The sequence below is a fragment of the Dendropsophus ebraccatus genome, chromosome 1 (genome assembly GCF_027789765.1).
Source record: "Dendropsophus ebraccatus isolate aDenEbr1 chromosome 1, aDenEbr1.pat, whole genome shotgun sequence".
In the NCBI taxonomy this organism is placed as follows: Eukaryota; Metazoa; Chordata; class Amphibia; order Anura; family Hylidae; genus Dendropsophus; species Dendropsophus ebraccatus.
The window spans coordinates 78,798,588-78,820,035 of record NC_091454.1 but is presented as its reverse complement, the minus strand read 5'-3'; the positions used below and the strand labels follow the sequence as shown (position 1 = coordinate 78,820,035).

General features: G+C 43.6%; 1 protein-coding gene and 1 non-coding gene across 3 annotated transcripts; both read right to left on the bottom strand.

Moving 5' to 3' along the window:
* Nucleotides 1–917: 917 nt before the first annotated feature.
* On the bottom strand, nt 918–8,946 carry SLC25A3 (solute carrier family 25 member 3). Of its 2 annotated transcripts, none has more exons than XM_069973920.1 (8): nt 8,855–8,946; nt 6,535–6,690; nt 5,969–6,093; nt 3,830–4,009; nt 3,561–3,742; nt 2,995–3,167; nt 1,367–1,477; nt 918–1,270 (listed from the first exon to the last, which is right to left on the bottom strand). In XM_069973920.1, exons 2-8 carry the CDS (start codon nt 6,680–6,682, stop codon nt 1,110–1,112), a joined length of 1,080 nt encoding a protein of 359 aa, XP_069830021.1. In that variant the 5' UTR covers nt 6,683–6,690; nt 8,855–8,946; the 3' UTR covers nt 918–1,109. The 2 variants fall into 2 exon arrangements, with proteins under 2 accessions (XP_069830021.1, XP_069830014.1); XM_069973913.1 differs by lacking the exon at nt 5,969–6,093 and adding an exon at nt 5,708–5,832 and having other exon boundaries at nt 8,855–8,945.
* Nucleotides 3,253–3,495, bottom strand: LOC138781843 (small nucleolar RNA SNORA53). The gene has a single exon (XR_011361561.1). It is a non-coding gene; the product is annotated as a small nucleolar RNA SNORA53 (small nucleolar RNA).
* Nucleotides 8,947–21,448: the final 12,502 nt, after the last annotated feature.

Below are 21,448 nucleotides of genomic sequence, written 5' to 3'. Positions count from 1 at the left end.
ACAGGGGGGAGAGCTTCAAACTGCTTTTTCATGATAAAAATGCATTTTTCGGATAATAAACCCAATTACAAAGTTTCTTAAAATCGCCTGGACTATTGATTTCTGCAACAACAAAAAAAAAAATTCACAACAGTGACACTTTAATGTGGGAGAAGATTGTGTCTTTTCTGCAGTGTGCTATGGCTGTAGCAGACAGTTTTTAAAAAATTGCAACAATAAAATGTATGAATTTTAAGAGCTGAAGGAATCTGGTCTTTTCTTCTGTATGACTGCAGCAGGCTGTGTGTGTTTTAGAGAGGCAGAAATTAAAGGGGTATTCTGGGCAACAGGAAAAATCCTGTGTGTGGGGGGGGGGTTCCTGAGGTCCTATTTGCTTGCCCTCGTGCAACTGGCTCCCAATTATGTGACATCATAGCCCCACTCAGAAATAACTTCTCAGCCAGTCAGTGAGTGAGTGAGGCGGGGCACAGCTGCAGTCACTGACTGGTTGAGCAGGTAGTTCCTTTGGGGCCGCAATGATTCAGGAGCGCAGACGCTGACAGAGCTGATAAATCTGGGCCTAATGCTGACCTATATCACAGGTATCTAGCATTGTTAGTTTCTTCAAGCATAATGAATAATTAGAAACATGGAAGAATGTCAGCAGAAGAGACCGCCTGCTCAATCTAGTCTAGTTCTGACACCAAGACACCACAAGTGGCAGATTTCTTAAGAGTTTTTGATTTAAAAGTCAGTAGGTTGTGTATGTACCAAGTTTTATGAAAGCATGGTACAAGAACAAAACACTTTCTTCATGATGACCACCACTTCCACCATCACCACTTGCAGGTGTAGGACTAGTAAACTGTATGACAAACTGAAGCCAGAAGCACATGACTACTCGTCAGGCTTTAGAAAACACAACATTTACTTAAAGGTATTCTGGATCTCCTGTTTATTTCAACAGACAAGCACACTGGTAAAACCATTTGACAATTGTGAGCTACCAAGCAGAGTGAACATACAACCAATAATTACATCTGGGAAATGGTAGATCCTACATGGTTGAGTTTTTCCTTTATAAAAACTTTAAAGTGTCATGTAAGTTTACAATATTATAGTCCATGTGTTTACTGGGTCAGGCCAAGCTTCTTCTTCAGAGACTCTGGCATCTCAGGGGGAGGAGGACGTGGAAGCCTAAAGTAGACCTTGACAGAGTCATAGATGAACCACTGCAGAGCAGTAAGGGTACCAATCATGATAATACGGGCTGTTAGGCCCTTCCAGACTCCTGCAAAGTGAAAATAAGAACAGAATGAGAAAAAGGACAGAGGGGGGGGGGGGGGGGGGGGGGGGGGGGAGAAACACACACGAGACTGAGTTATACCTTTTGGTCCAAGCCTCTTGAGGACTTCCAGAGCAGTGCTTCCCTTTTCTTTGTTCAACACAGAGACCACTGAATCAGCCGGATGGGACACAATAGCGCAGAATACACCAGCTAAAGTGTTGAAAAGACGAAAATAAATAAATAAATAAATATATATATATGCATTTTAGAACTAATAACTAATAACTGAAAGGATAAAGGAATCAATACAAACTCATACATAAAGATGCCTCTCCTAGCAGTACATGTTTTACTGCTCAATGATGACTGAAATAACAATTATAATATTTAACCACCATTAGCTTGCACATCTGTTAACATGTCTGTAAAATTGATTTAAAGGTGTTATCCAGAGCTAAAAAAAACATGGCCACTTCCCCCTCCTTGTCTCCAGTTCAGGTGTGGTTTGCAATTACGCTCAATTTACTTCAATGGAGTTTCAAAACCCCACCCTATCTGGAGACGAGAGGGGAAGAGTGTCCATGTTTTGCAGTGCAGGATAACCCCTTCAACAAGTCCTGTCCACAGGTCATTAGAACCGGTCAGACCAGCAGTTAAAGGAGTTATCCAGTGCTACAAAAACATGGCCACTTTCAGAGACAACACGACTCTTGTCTCCAGTTCAGGTGCACTTTACAGTTAAGCTCCATTCACTTCAATGGAACCCTGCCCAAGCTGGAGACAAGAGTGGGGCTGTCTATGGAAATGGCCATGTTTTTGTAGCGCTGAATAACCCCTTTAAGCCTGTAACATGTAAATAAGTACAATTTACAGATGTGAATGCAGATTAGAGGTATTCCAATCTCAGTTAAACTTGTAGGGCTTTAAGTTTGCTAAATGAAAATATTTGCACAAATATTCAAACTTGTCTGTCTCCATTCAACTGTTTATTCCCCCCTATTTTTGACAGCACCTTGTGCAGGTTACCAACCACCACTCTAAAGCAGTGATCTGACTGGTGTGTGTATAGCTATATTGTCGACATATAGAGATACTTTATGTGTTGTGTTACACACACACTATATACTTCAACGTTATAGCTATACATACACGTCAGACCACTGCTATAAGAGTTGTCAATGTGATGAAGTAAGCAGCATATCGGGGGAGCCCAGTTTGCTAAATTTGCAAAAAGCCCTACACATTTAACTATATAGGCTATGTTGCCACCAAGTACAGATAAGCACAAAACGGCTGCTGTTGTAAAACCACAACAGGAATTAATGACCGTTAATTCCAACAATAATTTTAGAAAAACAGATGTAATTCAGCGTTAAATCTCCATTCACTAAAGAAGGTCTGTTGTTAGTACTAAGTGAAAACATGGCCTCAAATGGGAAAAAAAAACAAGACTAAACAAGACAAAACAATTTAAAGTTTACCAGCAGTAATGACACCTAGACTATCTTTCCCTTACTGTCTGGTATTTACAGAAGGGGCTATTTTACTGTGATAGTCATTTTTGGTAAACTCTGATTTTAAGACATGTTCAAAAACACAAATGGAAGAAAGGGACTCTTTCCCCATCAACATAGCATTAGAATGTGTACTGGAAATCCAAACCTTAAATACAACATAGCCTTTACAATGTAGTTCTTATTCTGCATAGGACTTAAAAAAAAACTTACCAATATAACCAGCAACAAAAGTGACAACCAACTGTTCGCCCTTTGAACATTCACTGCGTGGCTTAGGTACAGCATACTTATATAGGGCTTCAACTGTACGTTCAAAGCAGGCAAACTTCATCATGGTGTATGGAATCTGTCTCATCCAGAGGGGAGCAACACCTTTGTAGAACCTGCAGAAATATAATAAAATGTGGATAAAATGTCCCTAAAGCACAGGTATTAGAGGCCACACAAACCATATTTGGAGCTGGATAGTTTGTCCACACATTAGCCGTATTCTAATGGTGATAAACGGACACAGTAACACTGTAACCGCTGCCATTACAACATAAGTGACCAATGTGAAGGTGTATTACTCTTACATGCCAATGACTCAAGCACCTTTGACTGTACAACCAAAAAAGTTGCCGATTGTCACCGAACTGGAACTGCTGGAAGTAAACCAGCAGAACTCAGAACAGGTAAACAACCACAAAGGTGGATCTAAGGGAGCATGTTTTGTGGACTGCAATAATTAAACACAGCCTTGGTAGCGTGATATTAGTAAAAATTATAACACTTACGCCCAAAGTCCTTCTTCAGCATACATTTTGGGGGCTGCTTGCCGCAGTGTGTTAGCATAGCCTGGCTGTGTTTGGATACGCACTTTTGCAGCTTCCATTGGAGCCAAAGCAATATCTGCAAAAAACTCAGCACTGGCAGATGCAGCCAGGTACAGGGATGTCCGCCACATATAGGCATTTTCCTGAAATGGAAGGCAGTCTTAGAGGAAACATTCTGCTGCAAGGACCAAATAATCCCACAGAGTTTTTTGTTTTTTTTTAAGTCATACCTCTCCAAGCATGTTGGAATACAAGACTTTGAAAACTTCATAGAATCCAAACTTGCATAAACCCTGCATTGAATAGCCAATGAAGGTAGGGGCCCATCCTTTAGCAAGGCCACGAACGCCATCTTCCTTGAGCGTTACAGAAAAGCCATTGAAAATACTCTTGTACTTTTGAGGATCCACCTACAAGTAAAAGACGACATTAGCAATTGACACTGGCAACTTACTCCTCCTCGCAGGAGGATAGAACAATTAACATCTTCAGGCAGTAGTGTCACGTGCTGCTGCAAGACTACAATTCCCATCATTCCCTGAACAGCCAAAGCTTTAACCACAGTTTGAAACCTGTGTCTTAAGGCCTTTAGGTCTTTGGACACAAGACAATTGTTTCCCAGTTCTAAAGGCATTAAGCATACAATCTAAGGTTGGTGGGGAACAGGCAGTAGCTGAAGAATGTCAATGAACTGTTATCAGCAGAAGCCAAAATACCTGATATATGCAGGAGTAGAGAGAACTGCTCAGGGACAAGGACATGCCAGTGTAGGACCACATCCTTTGCACTATGCAAGTGCAGAGTCCACAAAGATTTGATGTTTAAAGCTTGGCACCTATAGTTAACCACCTGTACTTCAGCTTGGGGGCTAGACAAGCTTTGTGTGCATGAGTAGTTATGGAAGGAGGTAGTTATTTGCATATGAACCATATGCAAACAGAAGTGGAGACATGCTCTTCAGCAGCCAGTGAAATAAGAGGGGAGGAAAGCAGCCTAGAACCAATGTATGATGGGAACGGTAGGGTGCTTCTGCCCAATCTTGCAGCCCTGAGAAACAGCCCATGTAGCATCAGTGTTGTACGGTCACTCTCTCCGTAATTATCCAGCAGCCTTCCTTTAAAAGGGTAGTCCGAAGAACAGCAGAGAAGCTTTTCTGGGAACCTGTCATGCCAAAACTGCTGTATAAACAGCAACAAGTACCTGGTAGTTACCGGGCACAGCATTCCATCCCTGTACCTGCCAGTTTGTGGCAGTAAGTAGACATGAGGGGCCTGTGCTACTTATCAGGAGCCGGTACTAAAGAGCTTTATTTTCTAAAAGCTTCTCCACTGCAGATTGCTAGGAATAGCTCCTGAGAATCGTGCCCATCAGCTACAAGGTACTGAGAGCGGTTTACATGGCACTGATGTGACAGGTTTCCTTTAAGGGATTTTTCAGGGTTAGAAAAACAACTATTTTCTTCCAGAAGCAACACCACTATTACCTCAATGTGCGGGTGTGGTTTTGCAGCAAAGTTTTACTTACATGGATGGTGCACGGTTGTATAACCACACCCAAACAGAAGGCAGATGTGACGCTGTTTTTAGAAGAAACCAGCTATATTTCTCTTATTCTGGATAACGCCCTTCAAAGAGGTAAAACTAAGTACTATGCATATCAAGACCAGGCAAGTGGTGGGGGGGAATCTATGTACTCGCCTTCCCAGCATTTTGACAGAGTACCTCATGATTTCAGCACAGCGACTGGTTGCTCAGCCACTGAGGTGGGACACTGAAGTCTCCAGCAATTGGCTAAGCAGCCACTTTCCATGCCGACATCAATAGTGATTCCAGATTGTGTGACCAGGGAGCACCGCGTAGCCCTAACTATGCATAAAAAATTCCCCGGAATACGTCTAGGTTTCTCAGCTTGACTTTGGAATATCCATTTAAGCCACGTTAAGAAATCTAGCAACAGAGTGTTCCCCAACTAGACATCCCCATCTTTTGTTTTTCTGAAGAATGAGCGAGTTCATAACACACTAAAATACAAACAATTAATCCAAATGTATGCATAAATTAGGGAGAAAAATACATTAGTGAGTGTTACTTTGGCAGATTTATACCCACCTGAATGCGGCATTTTACCAGATCCAAAGGTACAACTGCAGTGTGAGTTAAACCACAACTTAGGATGCCGCCAAAGCCACACATTGCATAAAACTGTGCAGAACCATATTCACAACTGTATTCTCCTGCGTGAACAAACCAGAACACACCATGCTTTTAAAACAAACGTGTTATTCACAAACTGTTTGGCAAAACAAGTTAATTTTGGCAACACTTGTTAGTTTACACTACAGCTTCACTCCAGGATACATGCAGACAAACCTGTATTCTGCATTTAACCAGATCTAACGGGACCACTGCAGTATGCGTTGTACCACAGCTTATAATTCCACCAAAGCCACATAGAGCAAAGAATTTTCCAGATCCATAAGCACAGCTATATTCCTCTGTTTAATTAAAAATTAATGTGTAAATTTATAAAGTCCATACCCTAAGAACAGGTATAAATGTCCTACTGCTAGACTAGTACAGGAAAGGCCACATTAGGGGAGGGGACAAGAGATCAGTGTTACACTATGTACCAAGGTAGACAAAACTAAGACAGTGGTCTTAAGTAGGATCAACATTATTAACGGCAATAGGATTATAAAGTCTCCCAGTATAGTCCTGCCAAGTTTACAGAAGAATAGGTAGAAGTCTATAAGTGAAACTTGCATTAGGTAAATAAGTGGAAGAAGTCATTTCTATGTGACCTTGAAGCGTTGGTGCATATCCTGATAAGACACACTGCATCCTGCCAAATCCTGTATAGCATGATAATGGATTGCAAGGTAAATTAATTGTGTGATGGCTACAATCCTTTGAGTGTCACTGCTATATACACGTACCTTCTAGAGCAGCAGCTGCAGCAAGACGGCGAACTGGCTGGACCTGGGAGGTGCAGCTCTTCCTTGAAGTTACATTTTCCTGTCCCAAGTAGAAATGTGGAGCATTGAACGGGTTCCCCCGAGCTACCTGGGCGACGGTGGAATACATGCTGGCAGCTGTGGGTGCAAAGCACATAATTACAGTTTTGCCTGACTGGCGGTCAAGCCTTGATGAGTTCCTGTCAAAGTTGCTTAACAAGCAATTACCTATAGTTAGTATGTTCTAGAGCAGGAGGAGCCCAGCAGACGGATTAATTCATATAAATCTCTTCATTCTGGGCTATGTAGTCATGGGGGAAGTCCTACCCAGTCATCGCTAGCTGTCAGCTATCACTGGGGAGACAGATCTCTCTCCCCATTATGCAGGGATGACCTGCATGTCTGTACACAGAGGCACAATAGTCTAGGGCAGTGCTTCTCAACTCCAGTCCTCATGGTCCACAAACAGGTCATAATTTAAGGATATCCCATACAAATGACACCTGTGATAATACCTGATGCACAGAGTATAATTATATCACCTGTGAAAGACTAAAGAAATCCTTAAAACATGCCCTATTGGTGAGGCCTGAGGACTGGCGTTAAGCACTGGCCAACAGCCACAAATCCATTTCTGGAATCTAGGTGAATCTAGAAAATTTTTAAATGATCTATGACCACTAAACTGTCCATGTGGATGTCATCTGTATGCAAGCCAGAGAAAACTGCTCCAAGAAGCTAGCACACAGATAACAGACCTCACCCACTGTTGACAAACATTTCTTTCCCACAGCAAGAATTACTACATGTCAATCAGTTTACATCTGTGATTCCTATGCTGTGTATGTCCAGCTGTCACAAAACTACAACTCCCAGCAGTCTTCTGTGGCTTAGGCATTATCTAATCTCACCTATTGCCATGTTATAGAGCAGATTGATATATGTCTTTGTGGAAATAGACAGTGTAACTTGTTGATAAAAATCCCTGCTCATTCTGTGGTAAGGAGTCCAGTGGGCGGAGTCACTCAATGGACTGGACTGAAGCACAGAAACAGATTTCAATTAATAAGTGACAAATTATACTGAATCTTTTCCCATAAAGATATATATCAATCTGCTCAGCTATTGTCGCTCTATAACCTAGCATAGGTAGCAGTGTCATGGTGACTGGGTCCCTCTGAATGAAGACATCTCCTCTTATCCTCCAGATTGTAGCTGAAAGCTGCCCATCCAGAGGCCTGGCTGCCATTTATAGCAGCCAGAGGACACAGCATGTAAGACCGGACACCCTGGTCTATTTATAGGCTATACAGGGGGATGACTGCAGGAGAGGACACCAGACCTGACTGTTATACAGGGGGATGACACCAGACCTGACTGTTATACAGGGGGATGACACCAGACCTGACTGTTATACAGGGGGATGACTGCAGGGGAGGACACCAGACCTGACTGTTATACAGGGGGATGACTGCAGGGGAGGACACCAGACCTGACTGTTATACAGGGGGATGACTGCAGGGGAGGACACCAGACCTGACTGTTATACAGGGGGATGACTGCAGGGGAGGACACCAGACCTGGAGGTTATACAGGGGAATGACAGCAGACCTGACTATTATACAGGGGGATGACACCAGACCTGGAGGTTATACAGGCTATACAGGGGGATGACTGCAGGGGGGGACACCAGACCTGGGAGCTGGAGGTTATACAGGGGGATGACACCAGACCTGGAGGTTATACAGGCTATACAGGGGGATGACTGCAGGGGAGGACACCAGACCTTGGAGCTGGAGGTTACACAGGCTATACAGGGGGATGACTGCAGGGGAGTGCACTAGACCTGGCTGTTACCCAGTCTTCGAGGGGGATTATGTGAGGATAGGCCTCCTAGACGGGGGAGAGGTGACCTGATATAGAAGTAGTCACAAGAGACAGAAACCCCCCAATAACCCGTCACCTGCCTTATTAATACACGATGTGAACGCGAGCGGAGTAATCCACGCATGTGCACCGGTCGCTAAGCCCACGCACATATACTATATACCGCACTCTATTCACACGCCGCCCTCTCAAGGACATGACGTCCACACGACATTGTAGTAACGCCATGCGAGCCCGCGCTGAGAGCCAGCACAAAGGGTATTCTGTCTTCCTAACGGGAGCCCTTCAGCCCACAGGCGGAGAATCGCACATCCGAGCTGTCACATAACATAACGCATCCCCTCCACAGCTGCCATACTTGCGTAGTCCAAGCACGTGAGCAGCGCTTCAGCCCACCGCACTGCGGCCTACTCACCTAGAAGATGGCGCTCACTCGGCCGACCCCGGCTAACAGAGAACGAACGTCCTCCAGACCTAATGAATTTGTCCTTCCGTGACGTCAGCGCTCCGCCCCTGCACGCTGTCCACCGATTTCATTGGCTCGTACTTAGGACGTCATTAAAACTCCTGCACTCCTATAGGCTGCTGCTCAAAGGAAGGGCGGCTTCAGTCATGTGACCGCTGTAAAGCGAGGTGTTACGTAAAGAGCGTGCGACTCAGCTGATCGTTGTCCTGTTTGACTCGGGCTTTATTGTATCTACAGCTGTAATCGTCTCCAATGTCAGTGTAAGAGGTCATTGCGGCTGTGACCTTTACTTATAGGGTGTTACCTGTATGTGTTATTCAGGTGATATTCAGCTAACAACCGCCCTCACTAATAGGCCTCTCCTTAATGGGGAAGTTAGGGAGAAAAGGGATAGGAAGTATTTTTCATCCAGTAACAGTCACCAGAGCAACGATCCAGCAATAGTTATAGAAGTAAAATGTGCTCTATTGATCCAGACCCCCAGTGGACTCATCCTGGCAGTAGTCATGTGCCTGTTGGCAGAAATCCTGGGATTTGTTATTAACACTGACATCCAGTTATTGAGCCTACTAAGTTCGGATTGGACCCGAAGGGCTCATGTACACTGAGCAAAAGGCGAGAAATTGAAGAGGAATCCGCTCTTAAATTCTGCTTGAAATTCCTCCAGTAAAAGGCTATGTGTACACTGAGCAAGGGTATGTGCACACTGAGGAAAAGGCGAGGAATTCAGCTTGAAATTCAGCTCGAAATTCAGCTTGAAATTCCTCCCGTAAAAAATGTACAGAGCAAAGTCCCATTGTGTTCAATGGGTTTTCTGCTCTGTTGTTCACACTGCAGAATTTCCGAGCAGAATTTTCTGCTGTAGATCTGCTAGAGGAATCCTATAGAAGTCAATGGGGGGCTTAAATTCTGCTTGAATTCTGCCTCTAAACTTTCTGCTTCAATTCCTCGAGAATTCCTCAGTGTGCACATACCCCAAGAATGAAGGGTATATGCACACTGAGCAATTCTCGAGGAATTGAAGCAGAAAGTTTAGAGGCAGAATTCAAGCAGAATTTAAGCCCCCCATTGACTTCTATAGGATTCCTCTAGCAGATCTACAGCAGAAAATTCTGCTCGGAAATTCTGCAGTGTGAACAACAGAGCAGAAAACCCATTGAACACAATGGGACTTTGCTCTGTACATATTTTACAGGAGGAATTTCAAGCTGAATTCCTCGCCTTTTCCTCAGTGTGCACATAGCCGAACAGGGCAATGTCCTATTGTGTTCAATGGGATTTCCACTCTGTTGTTCACACCAGAATTTTCTGCCGCAGATCTGCTTTCCGGCCCTAGGGCGGGTTCACACTACGGAATTCTCGCGGACAATGTCTGCGGAATTCCGTCAGCTGTCCGCCCGCACATCTGGGCGCCTTTCCGCCGGCCCCATAGACACCATTCTATGGGCCGGCGTATTCCGCTATACGCTGAAAGAAGTGTCATGTCACTTCTTTCAGCGGATCGCGGAATACGCTATGTCTATGGAGCCGGCGGAAAAGCGCGTGCCCGTGCGGGCGGACAGCTGACGGAATACCGCGGACATTGTCCGCGAGAATTCCGTAGTGTGAACCCGCCCTTAGGGTATGTGCACACTGAGCAATTCTCGAGGAATTGAAGCAGAAAGTTTTCAGGCAGAATTCAAGCAGAATTTAAGCACTCCATTAACGTCTATAGGATTTCTCTTGCAGATCTACAGCAGAAAATTCTGTTTGGAAATTCTGCAGTGTGAACAACAGAGCAGAAAACCCATTGAACACAATGGGACTTTGCTCTGTACATATTTTACGGGAGGAATTTCAAGCTGAAATTTCTCTTCAATTCCTCACCTTTTCCTCAGTGTGCACATACCCTGGCAGAATCTGTTAAAGGGAATCCTATAGAAGTCAATGGGGCTTGAATTCTGCTTGAATTCCACTCGAAGCATATGTGCACACTGAGGAAAAGGTGAGGAATTGAAGAGGAAAATGGGACAGAAAACCCATTGAACAAAATGGGACTTTGCTCTGTACACATTTTACAGGAGGAATTTCAAGCTGAAATTCCTCCTGTAAAATGTGTACAGAGCAAAGTCCCATTTTGTTCAATGGGTTTTCTGCTCTGTTGTTCACACTGCAGAATTTCCGAGCAGAATTTTCTGCTGTAGATCTGCAAGAGGAATCCTATAGAAGTCAATGGGGGGGCTTAAATTCTGCCTGAAAACTTTCTGCTTCAATTTCTCGAGAATTGCTCAGTGTGCATATACCCCAGCTCAGTGTGCATGAGCCCTTTGGAATTTTTTGGTGCTTACAGCGTTTACCATGCGAGATCGGGAATGTGATAATGTAATAGTTCAGGTGATACGCACGCGGCGCTACCAAATATGTTTATTTATTTATATTTATCAAATGGGGAAACTTTTTTTTTTTTTTACACACATACTAGAAGTCCCCCCTGGTGGACTTCTAGTATAACTACACTGATCTCTCATTAAGATCTATGCAGTATTGCAGGGGGCAATCCCTCAAGTAGACCACCAGGTATGGGGGGCTGCAAGTATTTAGATGCAGCTGTCAACTTTGACAGCTGCATCTAAATACTTAATTAGCGGGCATGGCGATCGGACCGCGCCCGCAAATAGCCGTGCGACCCCCTCTGAACTCCCTTAGCAACGCCAGGACGTTCAGTAACGTTCTGGTGCAGCTATGGGTTAAAGCAAATGTATTATCAGGCAGACATTTACATCGCTTTGTGTTTTTTTTTTTCCTATGAATAGACTGGTTTATTCCAAAGCATTGGCCTGGCATGAAGCACTGGAAGCAGGCCCACCGGCCCCCAGTGTGACGATCTCCCCTCTGTGATAAGGGTCCGTTGATTCTAATGGAGCCACGTCACAGAAGGAAGGGTGTTTCCTCACACTGGGGGCCGGCTAGCCTGCATCCAGTGCTTCATTGCGGGCCATAGCGTCAGAATAAACCGGCGCTATGCTCGGGAACTGGGCTGCGGGTCAAAAAAAGGACTGCGGCACTGGCATCCCCGTGCTGGTGCCAGTCTATTCATATATGGAAGTGCTTCTCAATTCCAGTCCTCAGGCCTCACCAACAGGTCATGTTTCTTCTATTGTTTAGATAGCTTAGTAAGTATCTGTCTCCTAAAACATGATATTTATAAGGTATAGGCTAGGTTCACATTATGAAAAAATTACAGCTGTCTTTCGTAACAAGGGCCGTCATTGTGAAAATAACGTTTGCTATCTCAAAACTAATGGACAATATTTGCGTAATGACGGCCGTTGTTATGAAAGGCAACAGTCATTTTTACAGTGTGACCCTAGCCATATAATTGAAGTCACAATGTAATAAAATAAGTCTTATGTTGCACACTTTTTTTGCACAGATATTGCACTAATCATTTCCTTGTTTACTATGTTATAATATGCTGCTTTTCAAACCCATACCATGGGAAAGATTGAGGTTCGCTGGGTCTTACTGGGACCGGTGATAGATATGTTCTGGAGACCTCACCTAAAAAAGGACATTGATAAAATAGAACGGGTCCAAAGACGAGCTACAAAAATGGTGGAGGGTGTGAGGCATAAACCATATCAGGAAAGACTTAAGGATTTGAATCTGTATAGTCTGGAGGAAAGACGGGAAAGGGGGGACATGATTGAAACCTTTAAGTATGTTAAGGGACTAAATAAGGTTCAAGAGGGGAGTGTTTTTAGTAAAAAACTGAGCTCAAGAACAAGAGGACACAGTGAGAGGTTAGTTGGGGGAAAGATCAGAAGCAATGTAAGAAAATATTATTTTACTGAAAGAGTGGTAGATACCTGGAACAAACTTCCAGCAGAGGTGGTTGGTAAATCTACAATAACAGAATTTAAACACGCCTGGGATAGACATATATCTATCCTAAGATAATAAGGAAGAAAATACTAAAAGGGCGGACTAGATGGACCCAGTGGTCTTTTTCTGCCGACAATCTTCTTTTTTTTTTTTTTTTTTTTCTTTATAAAGTTTATTTGACATAAATAGAATTCACAATACAAACCACCTAGCTCTCGTCCCAAAATCAGGACAATCGCACATATACAAATCTTATTTCTCCCAATACATCATCAGAAATAATTGTAATATCATAGAAACAAACCCTCCCCTCCCCCATAACCCCCCCCCCACCAGCCACAGAACGAGAGAGACAAAGGAAGAGAGAGAAAAAAAAAAAAAAAAATCACCACTTCCCCCACAACCGCTTACACTTATCCTCTCTACTCCTAATACCCCTAGCCTCCCACCAATCGTACCTTTTGATCACATTCACTTGACTTATCCACTCCTCTATTGAAGGTCCCGTCTTCCCTATCCAGTTTCTCAAGATTACCAATCTTGCCAAGAACAGTACTTTAACCAAAAGATTTCCCTCTAACTGTAATTTCGGTTTTTCCCCCAAAACTGCCACCTCTAATGTGAGTTGCCCTTTACAGATACCTTTATTATCCAGAACTTCCATTACTCCTATCCAGTATTCTTTAATCTTGGAACATAACCAGAACATATGGGTCAGATCTGCCTCCCCCTCTCCACATCTATCACAGCATGAGCTCTCCCGGACTCCCACCTTGTGCAAAAACAATGGTGAATAATGAACTCTGTGCAGTATTTTAAATTGTATAAGTTTGTATTCAGGGTTCTGTGATACTCTATTAACACTCTTAAGCATACCCTTCCATCTAGATTCTGAAAGTGATCCACACACCCTCTCCCATTTAGCCTTAAGGGCGGGCACCCTTAATTCATATCTTTCTTCCAATAATATTGTGTACACCCGTGAAGGAAGCCCCTTCCCTTTTGTCAAAGCCATAACTTTTTCCATTCCTTCATTACAGAAAATAAAAAAACTCTCTTTATTACGTGTTCTATTAACTGCATGTTTTAATTGTGCATAAAAAAATCTATTTTGCCAGGTATCTACATAACCTATAAAGAGATCTTCCCATTTCCTGAGAAGACCTCCCTCAAAGAAAAACTGTACTTTACTATGTCCAAACTCCTTCCAAAACTTCTGATTAGAAAGTTCCTCAAATTCAGGGAAGTTAATATTATTCCACAGCTCCGTACATGCCAAGCTCCCTCTAACCCTACAAACCTTCTTAATTTCCTGCCAAATCTTGTGAGTTAATGTGCCAAAAAAATCCACACCCTTTGAAAAAACCTGTAAACCACCTGACTCTAATCTTTCAAAGATCCCCAGTTCCCTATTTTTCATACAGTTTAAGAAACACCAACTTGACTCCTTATGGGTAATAATATAGGCAAACTGAAAAGCCAAAAAATATAAAAAGAAGTCCGGCAGAGCAAAGCCGCCCCAATCCATCCTAGGGCAGAACCGACCATACCGAAGCCTTACCCTCTTTCTTCCCCAAATCAGTCTGTTAAGCAATATCTCAATCTTCCTAAACCACTTAGTAGGTATCCAAATTGGTGAGGCGGCCAAAAAAAAATTTATCTGAGGGAGAAGGACCATCTTGATAAGCGCCATCCTCGCCGACATCGACATAGGGAGACTAGACCACACCGCCACCTTCTTCTCTATTCTTTCTACCAGAGGCTTAATATTATGTTTCAAAAAATGAGAGGGATCCACAGCCGCCAGTACCCCTAAATACTCAAGACCCTCCCCCATCTTGCAGACTTTCAGATTACAGAGGCCGTCTCCTAGGTCTCTATCCAAAGGCATAATGAATGACTTGGTCCAGTTTATCGACAACCCCATTAGATTGCCTAACACCCCAAAATCCTCTATTATGCCCGGAAGATTCACACCGGGGTCGACGACAAAGAGGAGCAAGTCGTCCGCGTACATAAGTATTTTTTCCTTATCTCTCCTCAAACCAAAGCCCCTAAATTTACCACAAGACCTTATCCATTCCGCCAAAGGCTCGATGTACAGAGCAAATAACATAGGGGACAACGGGCACCCTTGTCTAGTCCCTCTATGAATACTAAATTGTGGAGACACCCTACCATTAATAAGGAGTCTACCCAAGGCGTGCCTATACATCACCTGAATCAATTTTATAAATTTAGCACTAAAGCCAAAATGCTCGAGGGTCTTCCATAAGTATGCCCATTCTACCTGGTCGAATGCTTTACACGCATCCAATGCTACAACAGCTCTGTCCCCCTCAGCTGGAATTTGCATATTCAAGTACATCCTCTTTATGTTATTAAATACTGTACGGCCTGGCATAAAGCCGTTTTGATCTTCCGAAATCAAAGCCGTAATAACCTTTGACAGCCTCCTAGCTATTAGTTTAGAGAACAATTTAAAATCTATATTCAACAGAGAGATTGGCCGGTAGTTCCCCATCTCAAGATGGTCCTTCCCCCTCTTTCCTATAAGCACAATAACCGCCTCCTCCATAGATCCCGGAAGTCCCCCGTCCCAAATAGACTGATTCAACACCTCTAGCAGAATCGGAAGCACCACCTTAGCATGTCTTCTATAAAATTCATACGGTAATCCGTCTGCCCCCGGAGCCGTATTTCCAGCTACAGAGGCCAAAGTTGCCTCCAACTCTGCCAGAGAGAGTGGTGAGTCCATTACTTCTCTCTGCATTTCTGTTACTCTAGGCAGGGAAATGCGATCAAACAATAACATATCTGATTTAGATAGGTCTGGGGAAGAAGAGGAGTACAATTTAGTATAGAAATTCACAAAAGCTGTTTCTATGGCATTCTGATCAGTGGCTAACCTACCATTTTCTCCCCTAATGGAAAAGATATTACTGTTCTGTGTCTGATTCTTCTTTTTTTTTTTTTTTTTTTTTGGGGGACTCTGTGGTCGGATCTTAGTGCTTTACTGGACCCGAGAACAAGAGACTTCAAGACAAAGAGTTGTTTCCTTTTGCCTGGTGGTTTTGAGTACTGCATTCGGATGGATAAAAGGGGAGGGAAAAAGGGAGGGGGTACCCCGGGGAAACCCAGTAACAAAATGGATAAGTTTCTCTCTCCTGGTCAGGGGGCAAGTAAAAGTAAAACTGTTATTACAAGGACAGCTGATGAGTCCGCTTCGGAAGAGATACCAGGAGGGGAGATGGAGGAGGTAGATCCTTCCTCGGTATTGGGAAGAATATTGGGAGTAGTGACAAAGAGCAGCAGCACTTTGGAGGCACTGTCGGGACAAGTGGGAGCCCTACAGCAAGATATTGCCCTTATCAGAGAAGATGTTAAGAAAATTAGGGATAGGTGTACGGAAGCTGAGTCTAGGATTAGTACAGCAGAGGATGACATAAATAAAATCAAACAGGAGGTGGCCTCATTATTGGTCAGTAATAAAGCACTGAAGGAGAAGGTGGTGGATTTGGAGAATAGATCCCGCAGGGCCAATTTGAGGATAATAGGCATCCCAGAGGGGGAAGAGAGAGAAGGTGCATGTGAACTTATGGAAAATTGGTTGAAGAAACAATTTGCGGGTGGTCTCTCTTCCCTCTTTGCGGTGGAGAGGGCGCACAGGATTCCAGGTAGGGTTATTGTGGGTAACAACCCGAGAGCCATGATTGTTAAAGTGTCACTATCTAAGGATAGAGATGTGATTTTGAGGAAGGCAAGGCAAATGGAGGATTTGCGTTATAACAATGCTAAGGTTATTATTTTTCCAGACTTCGCGGTAGAGACACAGAGAGCTAGGGCCCAGTATTTTGAGGTTAAAAAATTGTTGAGATCCAGAGGTATTAAATACTCCCTGTTTTTTCCATCTAGACTCAGAGTGGAATGGGAGGGGAAGGTTTTGTTTTTTCAGTCGGCGGAGGAAGCAAGAAAATGGATGGATACGCAGGGGATAAATTAGTGAGGGAGTATGAAGCTCCCATAATATGAACTGTTTTTTATTCTAGTGTTTTTCTTTCCCCATATTTATATAAGTGGGATAGGTAGCAAGTGTGGCGGGTGGGGAAAACTCGGGTGTAGGACACACTGTGTTTTGCAGTGGGTTATGGGGGGTTAGAGGTGGGTGGGATGGGGGAGGGGGGGAGGAGGGGGGGGGTGAGGGGAGGGTGGGTCCAGCCCGGGACGGGAGAGAGATAGGAGGTTTTTTTTTTTTGGGCTGTGGAGACGCAATTTTGGTTGAGTAGGTGTTATGGTTAATATAGTTAGTTGGAATGTGAGAGGTTTGGGTGAAAGGCTTAAAAGGTTCTCTGTGTTTGATCAGGTTAATAAACATCTGCCGGCAATAGTTGGGCTGTTGGAAACCCATTTAACTTCAGAATCGGTGGTGGGTATCTCTAGGGGCTGGGTAGCCTCGTCATTTCACTCTTTTGGTTCTTCCTTTTCCGCAGGAGTGTCAGTTCTGATTCACCGTAGAATAGACCATAAAATCTTTGTGTCACAGACGGACAATAGGGGAAGATATGTATTTTTGTATGGTTGCATAGAGGGTTCTAATATAATTTTGGCTTTTGTGTACATCCCTCCCCCGTTCTCCAGGGACATATTGGAGGATTTGCTGCGTTTCGCGGCAAATAAGGAATATAGGGGGCTTTATGTCTCGGGGGATTTTAACTGTACTATGTCCTTGGAGGACAGGAGATCGGATGTCAGAAAGCTAGTCAATAGAAGCTCTCCATTGGAGAGGTTTGCGGATGAAGTGGGATGGCTAGATGTATGGAGGTGTCATAATCCAACAAGGAAAGTATTCTCTTGTTTTAGTTCCTCATACAGTTCGGCTTCTAGAATAGATATGGTATTCAGCGATCAGGGGGGGTTTAGATTAGTTACTAAGGTTACATATGCTTCAAAAAACATATCTGATCATACTCCGGTGATATGGGGTCTGAAATTATGTGGGGTAAATGAGCACTTGGATAGACCCTTTAAACTTAACCCTCATTGGCTTAATATTCTGGGAAAGGAGGATGAGGAAATTGACAGAGAAATAGAGGGCTTTATGCTGACTAATAGGGGAACAGCAAGTATCCAGGTTGTTTGGGATGCCTTAAAGGCATTTATTAGAGGGTGTTATTTTAAAAAGATCCTGATTAAAAAGAGAGAATTTAAAGATAGGGAAAGGAAGCATGTACAGGAGGTTGAGAAGAAAAGTCGAGAATATGAGATAAGGGCGGATGAAGGATCACTTAGAGAATTAAAGACAGCTCAAGAGGAATATGCTAGGTTTGTGAAAGATAGAGCTTATAATAAAATGTTATTTTCTGACTATAGGAGATTTAGGGATGGGAGTAGACCAGGCCAACTTTTGTCTAATATCATTAAGAATCTGCCGACAATCTTCTATGTTTCTATATACAGTTTAAGTGGTTCCTATACGTGAAACAATAATTCCTGTTACTATAATTGTGAGGTGCAGTCTGTACATACCTGCTTGCTTTGATTTCTGTTCATGTTATAGCTCTTTGCCCATGTGGACTGGCACTCATGTTAGTTGGTGGTGCCTGCCCATTGCATAACAGACTCACACAGGACTCCTCAGCAAATGTAGATTTCATTAAAAAAAAATTACAAGTTATACTGCATCTTTTCCCACAAAGTTATATATTGATTTGCTCAGCTCTTCCTGCTTTATAAAACAATGCCAATAGACTAGATGCCATTTTATAGTGGCAGGCTTCCTTTTCGCACTAGTCACATTTGCCTTAATTCAAAATCTACAACAGAAATTACATTACTAGTAGGGTTTTTCTCATTTTAGGGTGCGTTCACACAACGCATCCACAGCAAAATCCCCTGTGGATGCTTCCGTCACTTTCAATGATTAGAATGATGACAATTTCGTATGTATTCTGTATGTAAATTCAAGGTCACAGGGAAGCATCGGCAGCGGATTTCGCTTCAAACTTCGTGGGGGCTGGCTTAGAGGGGGTGGAGCCTAGACCTCTGGGACGGCTGGTTCTAATGAGTGGCGCCTACAGATGATGTCATACAAGGGTAGGACAAACTGGTTTGGCAGCCGTTAAAGGGGAACTCCGGATAAGAAAAACTTGTTTTCTATTAAAAGTACATTAAAAGTTATATAGATGTGTCTATACAATGTATTACTGTATCTGTACAGTTCTGCCACACTGATAGCTGATAGAAATCCAGAAAGTGAAAAAAATGGCCCCTGCGCCAATTCACATTGTCTCCTGTTGCTATCCCCCCTAGGAGACAAATCTTCCATGCCTCTGTCTCACATTGTGTGTGTTTGCTGAGGACAGGCTGATGATGCAGACAGGGGGCAGGGCGTGATATCACCGGAGGCTTGGCTGTATCACCCAATCCTCTGACTAATTCACCATCTCTAACCAGCCAGAAGCAGCTGCTGCACTAATTTTACTGATTGTAATGGGTGGGGGCTGGGATGATCACATGAGGGAAAGCATTGCATTCTAGGAAATGCCAAACCAGGAAGAACAGAAACACAAAACAGAGCCAACCCCCCAATCCACTGACGATAAAAAAAACATTTTTCTCTGGACGAAGCACAAAAAAACTATAAGAAAGTAAGACATGAAAAGCGCAATATTTAGGCTTTACAGATGTATAGAGAAGTCCTCATCCAGAAAGGGGGTGACAGTATTACTTTAAAATGGGATAGTCCAGAGAAGAAAAAAAAAATCAAATAAAAAGTTGCCAGCAGGTTATGAAGGGTCTAGAGCAGTAGCAATTCCCCATAGAAAACCTCTCCTGCTCTGCTTCTCCCCCCCCCCCAGAAATTTTTCATCCTTTTTTGATATAGCCAACTGTTTGTTTTTTTTTTTTTTTTTTTTGGGACATAAACATCCAAAGAATTTGAGATGCGAACAGCCCTAAAGTCATCTTTTGCCTCCAATTTTGTTTTTCATTTTTGTAAGTAATAAGTATATAGAATTAGAAGGGATGAGCAAGTTAGGGCTGGGTGATATGGCCAAAACTCAATATAATTATTATTTTTTTTTAACATTATTTGATTTTTGCTTAATAGAAGGCACCTTAAACTATTTTAAAGGTGTTTAAGGTAGAAACTGAATTGCTTAAAGTAACAGTGCCTCCTCTCTGTACTTCCATTGATGTGGCTTCCCCCAGCTATACCCTTGTACACAGTTAACCCCTCTGTACGTAAACCTCACCTTTGGTAGATAATCCTCCCTGTAAATAATCCACTCTTTTGGCAATCCCCCTGCAAGTAAGCCACCCAGCCCTTGACCACCAAAAAAAAGACATACTTTCAGTGGTGTATTGTCTCCTGGCTACAGTTCTGCCATTATTTGTAAAAGTCACTGCTTTTTTTTTAACCAGTTTTGCACAAACCAGGGCATCATGAGATTATCTATCATGTACTATGAACACCACGCTAGTACTGCCATAGTTACAATAGCGTTTGTGGGGGGGGGGGAGCTTGGTTAACAGCCCAGGGCCTATAGTGAAATTAACCCGCCCCTGCCCTATAGCATGGGTACTCAACAACTTTTAGGATAGCTTCACACGTACCGGATCCGCAGCAGATTTCACGCTGCGATTTGCAGCAAAATCCGCTGCGGATCCTGTATTGTAAAACTGAATGGGTCCCATACATGCTGTGGCTGTGTGAGGTCCCGGCTCCCCTCGCTCCTCTTCAGCCAATCAGTGCACAGCAGCACTAATCGGCTAAAGAGGACCTGGGAGCTTCACACAGCCGCGGCGCCGAGCAGGTAATGTATGCTCAGGCCAGGGCTGCGGCTGGGGGGGTTGGGTTAAAGGGGCCGGGTCCCATACAGGCAGCGTATGGGACCCATTGGGCTTTCCAGTACAGGATCCGCAGCGGATTTCGATTTGCAGTGAAATCCGCAGCGGATCCGGTTCGGCTGAAGCTACTCTCAGTGAAGGTCCACTTACCGGGGTCTATTGTCAGATGAAGGTCCGAGATGAACATTGCAAGTAAACATGTTTTGTTAACTTTTCACAAACAATGTTGAACTATTTACATACAGAATTGATGCTTATTAGTGGGAAAACTGGAATTTTTTATGTCTCACCAGCCCTTTGAAATTAGGTACAAAGGAGGTGACTGCCCCCAGTAGTATATAGCCCCCTTATGCGCTCTCCCCCTCGCATATAGCATAAAAAAAAAACAAATACTTATACTTACCTGGGTCCAGGCATTTCCTCTTCTTTTCCCTCTTGTGGTCACACTGCAGCAGTCACTAGAGGCCGCTCTACCTTGTCCTGGCGTCAGCGCTCCAATGACGTCACTCGAGCGCCGAAACTAGAGGCTGAGAGGCGCCTCTTGTGACCGCTACGGCCACAAGAGTGACTGACTGAGGGAGCCAATGGCTCACTCTCTGTCAGTGCTGCTCTACAGTAACTATGAGCACTCGTTACAAGCATTCACAGTTACTGTGCAGAGTGAAGCTCAGTATACAGATATACTGAGCTGCAGCAGGGGTCCAGACAGCGGGCTCCGCCAGTTAAGGACCCCTGCCCTATAGGCAATCCCTCAGTGCAGGAGCCGATCGAGTTAAAGACCATAACACAAGACATTTGTGCCACATCGGCTCCTGCCCTGATAACCTCCAT